Below are 11913 nucleotides of genomic sequence, written 5' to 3' on the forward strand. Positions count from 1 at the left end.
TTCAAATGTTTGACACATCATCCCAAGCAGTTAATGTTGGTCTCACTTGTTTGGGTGTTTTTCTATTTCAAATCTGTCTTCAACTTCGGTGTATTTGCCTCGAGGATATTATTGGTTGCGATACGGTGCTGTCTAATGTGAGCAGCATTGTCCTCTCACCTGGCTGCTGCTGCTGCTGCTGCTGCTGCTGCCGCTGCCGCTGCTGCTGCCGCTGCCGCTGCTGCTGCCGCCGCTGCTGCTGCTGCCGCTGCGGCAGCGGCTGCAGGGTGTCCACCAGGGGTCCTGTGATGAACCCGGGCTCTCCTGTAATTACACGACCAGAGAGAGAGCGAGAGAGCTGCAGCGATGGGATGTCATCATTTAATACTGGGCTTTCTGAAGGAGCAGCGAGATTGGAGAGCATTGGAGGCAGCAGAGTGGTGAATCACTGCTGCTGCTGCTGCTGCTGCTGCTGATGATGATGATGATGATGATGATGATGATGATGATGTGTCGAAGATCAGCGTAAGTGTTCTTTCAAAGGGGTTTTTTCATAATGAGAGCCTGAGTGAGCAACACTCGAATTTTGAGTTTACATTTGCATCCTCAGTGTGTTTCCATCCAGACTTCTGATGGATGGATGGATGGATGGTTAGACAGTACAATGGATGGATGGATAGATAGATGGATGGATGCAGGGACGGAGGGATGGATCTGCTGTTCAATACCACTGTCATCACAAGAACAGCAGCAGCGGCAGGAATATTGATCGTGAAACTGTTGCGTTCCCTTGTTTTCATCCAGAAATTACTTCTTTTTTTTCCTTCTCATGTTGAAAATTAAAGTCGAGCCTTTCAGTCTTCACGTGAGTCACCGTTTGAGTGTTTTGTAGAAAGATCTGTGCGGTTCGATTTTCTCTCTGCTTTTTCCACCGACCAACCAGCCTCTGGGATGAAGACACAAACTATCAGTAAAATTGTGTTTTGAGGAGAATTCGTCAGTACGTAAAACTTCAACAACAAAAAAAGAAAAAAGAAATGACCATCGTGGATGCCGGAACGCCCGCAGCGCTTAACGGCACGTCACGGTCAGAAGGTCAAGCGCAGGAGGAAGTGCTTGGCCTTTTTGCAGCGTTTGGTTGTTTTTTTTGTTTTTTTTTTAAATCTGCATATTTATTTATTTATTATAAAGCACAAAGAGAGAGAGACAGAGAGAGAGGGGGTGGGAGGTGGGGGGTGGAGGTGAGGTTGGGACAGTGTATAGAAGGCTGTAGGTGGCCGGATAGGCGCCGCTGTCAGTCACGTCGCTGCGGCAGGAACTCAAGGCTGCTCCGTTATGAGGCTTCGCCTTTATAACTCAGCGCCGCCGCCGCCGCCGTCGGCTCCTTTATTGAGCTTGGCCTTCGCTGGCAGAGCCAGACTCACAGGAGGCTTTGATTTAGCCTGGGAATGTTCTCGCTGGTGTAGACCCTGTGAATCACTCCCTCTCTCTCTCTCTCTCTCTCTCTCTCTCTCTCTCACTCTCTCGCTCTCTCACTCTCTCTCTCTCATATCTCCTTTTGTTGTTCTGTCACAATCCCCCCCTCCCACTCCTCCGTACCTGTCCTTTATCATTTTCTCTCCACGACCGCCTCCTCTGATTCCCAGCCCCGCACCCTAATTCTTTTTTATCTGCGCCGGCGCTCGGCGTCCCCCCCCCCCCTCCGCACTTCCGGTCCTCTAATCACATCTCTCTCTCTCTCTCTCTCTCTCTCTCCCTCTCTCTCTCTCTCTCTCTCCTCCGCAGTCAGATCTACTGTATCGAGAACGCTCACGGCCAGTTGGTCCGCGACCTGGACTTCAACCCCAACCGCCAGTACTACCTGGCCAGCTGCGGGGACGACTGCAAGGTCAAGTTCTGGGACGTGCGTAACGTCCAGGAGCCGGTCAAGACCCTGGAGGAGCACTCGCACTGGTGGGTGGATGGTTTGGTGGGTGGGTGGATGGGTGGATGGATGGGTGGGTTGGTGGGTGGGTGGGTGGGTGGGGGTAACAGGACTTTGTAAGACACAGTTGTATCTCGCTGACAAAAACACAGAGAAAAACTTGAAGGAATGAATGAATAAATGAATGAATGATGGCTTTATTTCATCCATGTGTGAGTAATACAAATATAGATAAAACAAAAAAAGCAAAAATTAAAAAAAATCTGTCAAGAGCAATAGAAATAAGATTAACAACTTGCATTAAAAGGAGATGGAAGAAGCATTTGCTTCTCCACATAATAAACATACTTATTTTTTTAAGTCAAAGGAAGGAGAGGTGCTGTTCTGTCTATTATGTAGCTTGATGTAAACTTGACACTATAACTTAACTGAACTCCTTCAGTCCGTGATTATTACTTATCCAGCGATTTCAATCTGAAGCTAAAATGGCCCGAAGGCCGAGTTCCACCCTGGACAAGTTGCCAGTTCACCGCTGGGCCACATAGAGACAAACAAAGACGTACAACTATTCACACTCGCTCACACCAACGGACCATTCAGATTTCCCAATTGACCTCACACCCGTGGTTTGTGGGTGGAAGTCAGAGAACCAGGAGAGAAGCCACAGACACAGGGAGAACATTCAAACTCCACACTGAAGATATCTGACATCTTCTTCTCCATCTCCATCTCCATCTCCATCTCCTTCTTCTTCTTCTTCTTCTTCTTCTTCTGTGCCAGTGTGCTGATGTTTCCTTCGCAGGCTCGGCCCACCGAGTGTCGTTTGAACGCCACGGCCCACCTGAGTGTCGTTCCCAGCCGCGACCCGCACCCCCCCTCTTTTTATGACCGCAGTACAAGTCTCACTTCCTGCTTCGCAACCCACGTACAAGCAAGGACAATATTAGAAAATAAAAGGCCTTTAACACAGCGGCGCCACAGCGTGATGCGGGCAAAAAAACTCACCGACAATCGGCGATGAACGTGATGAAAAGTCTTTTGGCGCCGCACTTGATTGGTTTCTGTTTTTTATTAATGGCTTTATCTCTGAGCTAATGAAATGCCTTAACTACTGCTGCCGCAGTAAACGGCAGCAACGCGCTAATTGCTAATTAAAACGGGGAGCTGCTCGTTTTGTCAGAAAGAGGGATGAATCACCGCCGGTCCGACCGACTCGACTCGGCCCAGTCCGGCCCTGGGTTGCGTCTCACAAAGGTTCTGGGCTCCCTAGTGTGTGTGTGTGTGTGTGTGTGTGTGTGTGTGTGTGCTAGAAAGTCTCTCCCGTGTGAGCAGAATAGATGATCAGCGCGTCTGCGAGCCAAACTGGGCTGCTGCTGGTGCAGCTGCAGCAGACAAACCCTCACCTGATAAAGAAACACACACACACACAAAGCGAGGGGGGGAGAGAGAGAGAGAGAGAGAGAGTTGTGCCAGCGTTATCTCCAAAAGAAGGATAGACTTGGAAAACATATCCATAACTGTAGATGGCTGCTGATGGGATCTCTTCAGATACAAGATATGCGTGTGTGTGTGTGTGTGTGTGTGTGTGTGTGTGTGTGTGTGCGGGCGCGTGCACGTGTGTGATTCTTTTTTTTCTTTTTTTTTCATCTTTTTTCTTAAGGGGTCCCTATTTTTTATATATCTGCGTACGTTTAAAAATGCGTGAATGTTTTACCGCTTCCACGGAGCAACATGAAAACCTGCCTCCCGTCTTTGGTGGCACACACACACACACACACACACACACACACACACACGCGTGGGTGTTTCCCTCAGTGTGCGGTTGTGCGCACACTACTGCGTGTGTGTGTTTGGCGCGCACATTCATTTCTCAGAGCGCAGCCAGGATATGGCCTCGGGGCTGCCGGGGGTATTAGGGACTATTTTTTAGAAGGGAAGCGGATTAGGGGGAGCGCGGGGAACAGCGTGGCCGAGGCTGATTTCCTGTCAACAACCTCGGTTATCCCTCAATCCCTCCCTGTGAGGGAGCCGGGACCGCACTCTCAGCTGTGCCCCTGGGCTCACCGAGAGACTGAGAGACCTCAGCAAACAGCCTGAGAATGAGAGAGCGAGAGAGCGAGAAAAGAAAGAAGCATGAGAGAGCGTGTGAGAGTGTGAGAGAGGGAAGCCGAGGTGACGATCACAGGAATGGAAAGCGAAAAGAAGGGAAGATGGGAAATTGAATTGAAGAGGGAAAAAAAACGTGGATGTATTTTTTTTTTTTTTAAATAGAAAGGGGGGAAAAAAGACAGATGATGGTTTCCATGATAATAATGTGTGTGTGTGTGTGTGTACGCAGCCCCAAATATAGACCAAATTAATGGCAAATATTCCGAGAGGAGGGACCGTGCGTCTGTGCATCCCGCTGTGAGAGTGCCGCATTTTCTGCACGACGAGAAGCAAAAATAAAAATGTCTTTGTGATACGTGTGCGCGTACTGCTGCAAACACAAACAAAGCTCCTCGCCCGCAGAAGTGTGCACGTGCATCGCGGCGATGAAAACAACCCCGATGATAATCGTACAAGTCGATTACTGATCTGATTCCATCCACTGCCGGCGCGTTGATTCACAATGTGGGCGGTTTAGCATGTACGTCGTATGTTAAGGAATCGATTTCACTCGCATTGTGTATTTCCAGTGTTCTGTCAACCATTAGCACGATTGCTGACGCGCAACGTCCCAATTCCTCCTGTCCCAGGGTGTGGAGCGTCCGCTACAACCACAGCCACGACCAGCTGGTGCTGACGGCCAGCAGCGACAGCCGCCTCATCCTCTCCAACATGGTGTCCATCTCCTCCGAGCCGTTCGGGCACCTGGTGGACGACGAGGAGCTCAGCGAGGGGGAGGACAACCACCACGAGGACAAGTAAGTAGAGATTCGGTGCATTGAGTGCGCTCGACAGGGAGAGTGAGAGACCCAGTAGGTTCAGCGGGAACAGAAATAGTGTGTTGCTTCTTGCCGGTATTCATATACAGTCCATAGGTCGACCGAGAAGAATCGATTTCTGTAGGTTCAGTCGATCGGTCAGCTAGCTTTTATTTTTGCAAAAGTGCTAAATTGCATCCAGAGGCCTGTCAAAGCACTTTGGTTCCACGGTTCAAAGAGAGAAACTAAGGGACCCCAACAGAGCAAGTGTGGAGCGACTGTGTCAGGGAAACTCCCCCAGTGGGAAAAAAACCTCGAGCAGACCCAGGTTCTGGAGGGAGCTCGTCTGCCGTGACTGGCTGGGCTGAAAAGGAAATACAGGAAACAAGGCAGAGATAAAGACAGAGAGACAGAGAGACAGGTAAGGCCACAGCAGGAATGTATATAGAAATTATCTATCATGTTATTATTGTACACACATACATGTATTCTGGAGGAATGCAGGTATTAGAGCTCTGCAGGTCTGAATGCGCTCTATGATTCTGAAGATGATTTGAAGATTCTGTGAGCAGTTGCACCATTTGGCCACAGGGAGGTTACCTTATCTTTGAAGAGGAGCCTTTTTTTGTTTGTTTTGTTTATTTAGTTGTATTTTTACACTTTGAAGAAGTGAGATGAGAATTTCCCATAAGCACGTCTTGGCGCCGCGCTTCAGGAGAGTCACTGTGTTGCCCACAGCCAGACGAACGTGGCAGGGAGAAGTGATATAAAATTTAAATGAGTGGCGCATTGCCACCTCTCACCGCACTACATTAAACAACAAAGGGCTTTCTTCTTTTTCCGGTTGCACGGCCCCATTCACTTCTGCTTTTACCTCATTACCTGCCATTACCCATAATTATCTCCCCTAACCATCCTTAAAGTGCTGGGACAGTGATACCCTCCTTCTATAGCCGTCCTTCCTTCCTTCCTTCCTTCCTTCCTTCCGTATTGTAATGTTGCAGTGTGACAGAGGACGCTCATCCTTTTGTCCCCTCCTGCCAGGGCTTAGCGTTGTGGGCCTGCCACAGGGAGCGCTAATGGCTGTGAGAGTGAGATGGTAAAGCTGACCCAAAGAAGAAAAAAAAAAAGAGTCCATTTCAAACCGATATAGCTAACTGTCACTTTCACATATTTTGACAGTCAGAAGTCTAAATGATTAAAGTGAAGAGTTAACGCATTAAAACAAAAAAAAACAAAAAAATCTGCGCTACGGGCTGTCAAAACACTTCAGGAGTTTTTCCTTTTTTTTCCCCCCACCCCTCTGTTCCCGCTGTCTCCACTTTAGCTCTTTGGAGTTGGAGGGGATTTCCACTGGTAGTTAGTATTACCAGAATGACTGCCGTCCTCCAGCCACGGCGGTCCCATTCGCCCTCTCACCCGTAACCACCAGCTCTCACGCTGCGGTGATTGTCTCTCGTGGACAATTATCAACTCTTCTGCCTCATTCCCAGCACTCGGCTTTAGTTTTAACCCTTCCTCTGTGCCGTCGACCCCTCTTGTATGCACAGTGCGTGTCTACTCCAAAGCTTTTTTTTTTTTTTTTTATTTGGACGCCACGTAAAGGGACCCCGCTGCAGGCCCCACTCCCCCAAAGATAGATGCTTTTGAAGTGCAACAAAGGCATTGGCAGTGATTGAACATCCGCTGAGGCCGCACTCTTTTCCCAACATTGGCAGTTTCGCCTGCTGCCGCCAGACTCCCGGCGACGCCGCAGCTGCAGAGACTGAGGACAGTCTGTGTCGCAATTAGCCGAGACGCTATTTGAAGAAGAAGATGCAAGAAATGGACAATCACTCCAAATGTTGGACATTATCAGTGTAGAGTGTTGCGATAATTATCGTCGTGTTGGTGCGATAACTGTAATTTGACAACCGTCCAGTCCATAGGTGTCAAACTGTGGCGCTGAGTCATGTGTCAGACCACCTGACCGCCGTCTGGCCCCGAGCCTCGCCGTCGCAAACGGAGAACTGAAAGAAGCGTTTGTCCCCTGCGTCTTTCCGTGCGCTTCTGCCTTTCTTTCTCTCCGTAAGGAGCAATCGCCGGCGCTCGATGACAACTTTTGTCGGTTCGATTGATTTCTTTTTTTTTTTTAAAGAAAAACAGCGCAACACATCGTCGTTAACGAGAGCTCGTTAGACTGAAGAAAACGACTTCCCTCCCCGTACCCACACCACCCTGCGACACCTCGCTCCACAGCCTCGCCAAGGTCCGTGACGTCAAGCGCAAACAGTCCGATTTCTGTGAAGTCTGTGTTATCATTATATACATGATGTGCTGCTGTAGATGAGTCACAACACCTTCCTGAGAAAACAACTCAGCAGTTCTTAAAGGTCCAGTGTGTAATATTTTGCCTGATTTATCATTTTTATATTGGTAAAAGCTTAACATACTGGCCATAAATACATTGATTAAAGTGTATAATCGCAGTACAATCAAAGTCATTTGGTTTTCCTTCCCTTCAAACGGTTCTCATATTTCTAAGGAAGCCTGGTGTGGACAATCCAGCTTCCTGACAGCGCGTTTCGTAATTAGGGTGAACCCTCGCCTCTTCTAATAAACCAGCGAAGAAGAAGATGGACGAGGTATCCAGGTTTGGTTGCGCAGGCCACTGTAGTTCACCGGCAAGCTCAAGAGGGGGAGTGAAAGCTGCCGCAATCTAAAATGTGACCTCTTGATGTTGGCTGTTTCTTCTTCAGAATCTCTAAATATTACACACTTAATTCTAATCCTTCAGGCTGACTGAGGTCATTTTGGACTTTTTTGTATGACCGCTCGAACGCTTTCACGTGAACCTTCCTTTCGCTTGTGTCCCTCAGCCAAACGTTAAGGGAGGCCGTCGAGCATTTTGAACATTTTTTTTTTATTATTATTTCGGGCTCAGCCCTGCGCGGAGAAGCTAGCATCTGTGTCGGAACTGTCAATGTGTAAAATAAATCCAAATGTGGATGTCACGCTTGGTCCTCGGGGGCCACTTACAGCAGCGGGTTTGGGAAGAATTTGGGACGGTGAATGAGGCCGGATCGTAATTTTTTTGGGGGAGGATTTTTTTTATTTACCGCCACATTGCCTTGGCAGCCAGAGAGCAGGCAGTGCCGACAGTAAGGACACATTGTGAGTCTTTATCAGTTCCGCAGCAGATACTGATGTGTCAAGGCTGAATGAGATGTGTGTGCTCTGGACCATGAATGAGGATGTATCTGCCCCCTGTATCTTAAACCAACGTTTCATAGACTTTTTTTGGCCACTAGTAATGCTGTTGAGTAATGTTTTTTGGGTTTGTTTTTTTTTTTATTATTTTGTTTTGCCAATTTAATATGATCCGGGTCTCACATTCCTGAGTCTACACAGAGACATTTGATGGTGACATTCAGCAAAGGAATGCAGCAATATCCCCCTAAAGGTAGCCAGTGCAAGGAATTCAAAATATTATTTTTTTTTTTAGAAATTCCTTTACTGCGTCTTTTTTCACGAGCAAGGATAAAGTTGAAATGGTGAAAGACGGCGGATGAAAAATATTTGTATACAAAGGTAGAGCATTCCGCAGAACCGGTGTTTGTGCTCTATTCAGGTATTGTTATAGAGAGCCATACAATAGACACATACATTAAACTGCATTCATAAAAAAAAAAAATGGTGCATTACCAGAATTTCTTTGAGCCATTGGAACACATTTTTTCCGTTCACCATATTGAACCAGCTGTAAACTCTACGCCAAGTTCCTGTTTTTAATTGAATTCTTCAAGCTTTACACAAAACTTCTGAGACGACTCGCACTGCCTGTCACACTGTTGAGAATGGCTGTAATTACAAATATTTCCCTTCGCGGAGGCATTCGCCAGACAACGTCCTGCAAAAGGTTATCTCGACAATTCCGTTTCTGGTTTCGGGTAAACAGGGATCAGGTAGTTGTGAGCTATGCTAGCGTAGCTGGCGAGGAACAGAATGCAGGTTGATTACAGTGAGCACGACAGTCTAGCGATGATTAGATCACGTAAATGAAGTTACAGACGTGAGTGTTTGGACTCATTTACCGCAGTGGAAAAGGGGTTTTGGACACTGGCATTTTTACGCCAATAAAACATTTGTGGGGAAAAACACACACGAGACAAGGCAGACAGAAACCTTAAATCATAAATCTAAATTCTTTTATTTACCTTGGATGCGTGGAAAGGTGCGTCACAAAAACCTGGATGGAACTGTGTGTGTGTGCAGAGGGGTGTGTGTGGCTTATGGGTCACTGTACTAAAAGAAATGGCTTTTAGAGACACGAGAGTGATTCTTAATGCAATATATCACAGATACATGTCGTCATCCCAAAAGCCTTTTTCTGTGCCTTTGCTTTTCTGCTTTTTCTCCCACAGCAGCCTTACTGCACCTCCCTGAGTAGCATCACATCATCATTTTAAATCATGTAGTATATAATATCCACAAATTCCAATACTGATTTTTTATTTTTTTTTTTGCAGGAGTAAGGAGCCGCTGAAGGACAGCGTGGTGTCCACCTACGAGGAGCACGAGGACAGCGTGTACGCCGCCGAGTGGTCGTCGGCCGACCCCTGGCTCTTTGCCTCGCTCAGCTACGACGGACGCCTGGTCATCAACAGGGTCCCGCGTGCCCTCAAGTACCGCATCCTGCTCTGAGAACAAGGACCTGGGTGTGCGTGTGCGTGCGCGTGTGGGTGCGAGGGTGTGTGGGATAGAGATAAAAATGCATCTGTCCAAGTGAATTCCCTCTTTAAAACTCTTGTGGTCTTGAGACGCTGCAAACTGCGCTTGTTGTATATATTTTTCTCCCCTGTTCGGCTGAAATGCAAAAATAATAAATCTTAAACCTGCCCCCTTTCTCCGAACGCTGTTTGTTTGTTATTGCCGCGACTCCCCCCTCCTCCCCACCCTTGAAAATAACGCTGCATAGCAGAATTTGTTTTTTGAAATCGAAATCGAAATGCGAATTCGTTTTGATTTTCAAATTCTGTGTCATGGCCCTGATTTCTCACCCTTCGCTGTGAGTCTCTTACTTGCTAATTTACCAGTGGGGCAGACAATAGGGCAACATTAGCATGAGTTTGGGGCCGGTTCTAGCTTCACGGTTCTCTCTATTCACAAGTGTTTTAGATGTGAGCCAGCAACTGGTCTGTCTGCATTTAATTCTGATGGGACTCAGATATCTTACAAAAATCCACGCTAATATCAGTATTATGTAAAAGGCAAAATAAAACATCAGGATTTGAACTGTTAACTGTGTAAAAAGATGAGCCAAGCTAGTGGTTTCAAAAAGGAGGCAAACGCCGTAGTACCAAAAAAACTACATTCTATTGTTTCGCCAGCAGGGACCGCCAAAATTGGTTGCAAAAAGACTAAAAAAACGGCTTGCTGCCAATACAGAAAGGCTCCCTGAATTCATACCAATTTGAACTGGATACAGTTTTTTTTCTTATTGGTCTAAAATGCTAGGGTACACACTGCTGTCATGCTCCAATCGTTGCCCACCTCCAGTACCACCCACACATCCAAATATGGAATAATTCGGTCCCAAAACGATGGCGCTGACCTTGAAAACCAATCTTCAGGCCTCCAAACGGGTCTTTGCAAACCGGTGGGTTCATTCACGATGACTTTGTCCATCTTTGCGTCTTCAACGAACCCATTCCCAGCCGCGGCCCCGCCTTTCGCGTCTGCTGGGCTTTGAGCATCGTGTCAGTGAGGAACATTCGTACAACCGGGGCAAACAAATATTAGAGCTCCAATCCAATCCAGCGGCCTACAGAGGCAGTTTTATCCACAGCCGTTGGCACTGCCCCCCCCCCGAAACGGAACGCAGTGGCATCAGCCCTAATTCTCACTTTTGAAATGTAAATAAGGCCGGCTGAGCTGAACTAAAAACAACAAGAGCCGACACGGACAAAATAAATGCATTTGGTTCTATGAATCACACCCGGCTCCCAAATCGGGGCCAGGGTGGGTGGAACCGCAGCTCTCAAAACATTTGTTTATCCACTTACTGACTTTTACATTAAGCCATAAAATCCTCCAGCACTTTGCCCTGTAAAGTTCTGACTTGTTTTGTTTTGCATATATTTATTAGCATGTTTTCTTTTAGCCGTTGCGGAAGCTGTGGCGAGAGGTAGCCTGAGCACATCAGTTTCCTCCCCACCCACCTCTGCCACTTTTTTTTTTTTTTTCTGTTATTGCTCTTGTTCCCTCCAGCCGCCAGCGACTCGTTTTAAACATTTAATTCCTTAACTGCATCAGATTTCGGAACTCTTGTTTTTTTTCGTTGTTGTTGTTCGTTTACTGGCCCGTCGGGCCTGAATTGAGTCTGTGATGATGTAAAAAGAAAGCTCAGCGTTTGTGTGCGTGTGCCAGTAAAGAGCAGGAGGTGCTGGTTGATATTTTTGGACACCCTGGTAAACGGTGCACTAAGTTGATGCTGGAAATGTTTCACAAATGTGTCACCCCCTCGCTGCTAACTTAGCAACCTTTCTTTGAATTTTCCAAACTATCCTTATGAGTATCTCCAAGCCCGCTGCCCATCATTTGGAGGGGAATAGTGAATGGATCACAGAAAGTTCATTAAAGTCAAATTTCTTGTCCAGAGTAAAAATGAATACTGTTTTAGTTGAATGTGCTTGCGATGCTCAAACACCAACATTGGCTCCTTGGATTTAAAAGGATTTCTTCCCCCTGACCAATGTAACATTTAGAAAGTGTTGATACTACAACTTTCAAATAAAATTTTAGAATGCACTTACAATCCACTGTAAACTTAAAAAGGTGAACTTAATTAGGCTCAAAACGTTTGAGTGCACACATCCAACTGTTGTTGTTGTCTTGTGTCCATGATCCATGAATCCACCACTAAATGACTCAAGTCGATGCTCAACAAAAAGCAAAAAGTCTGAATTTATTTTTGAATTTTTTTTGTTGTTATTCCAAGTTTAATAAATGACCAATAAAACAATCATACATTTGCAAGTTTAACATAAATTCACATTCAGCCAAATCTCCCTCACTTTTTGTGAATAGTGTGGAACCCACTGGGCCTAAAATAGACCAAAACAC

General features: G+C 46.6%; 1 protein-coding gene across 1 annotated transcript in view; it reads left to right on the plus strand.

The window, feature by feature from the left end:
- The window catches only part of eipr1 (EARP complex and GARP complex interacting protein 1), a 46079-nt gene extending 36378 nt beyond the window's left edge, over positions 1-9701 (plus strand). Inside the window, exons 7-9 of the mRNA XM_076027579.1 lie at positions 1765-1932; positions 4642-4809; positions 9318-9701. Of these exons, the coding sequence (XP_075883694.1) occupies positions 1765-1932; positions 4642-4809; positions 9318-9492 (511 nt within the window). The 3' untranslated portion in view covers positions 9493-9701. The remainder of the gene's footprint in view (positions 1-1764; positions 1933-4641; positions 4810-9317) is intronic.
- Positions 9702-11913: the final 2212 nt, after the last annotated feature.

This window comes from Nelusetta ayraudi, unplaced genomic scaffold (genome assembly GCF_046127955.1).
Source record: "Nelusetta ayraudi isolate G7.1 ecotype Tasmania unplaced genomic scaffold, CSIRO-AGI_Nayr_v1 ptg000021l, whole genome shotgun sequence".
Lineage (NCBI taxonomy): Eukaryota > Metazoa > Chordata > Actinopteri > Tetraodontiformes > Monacanthidae > Nelusetta > Nelusetta ayraudi.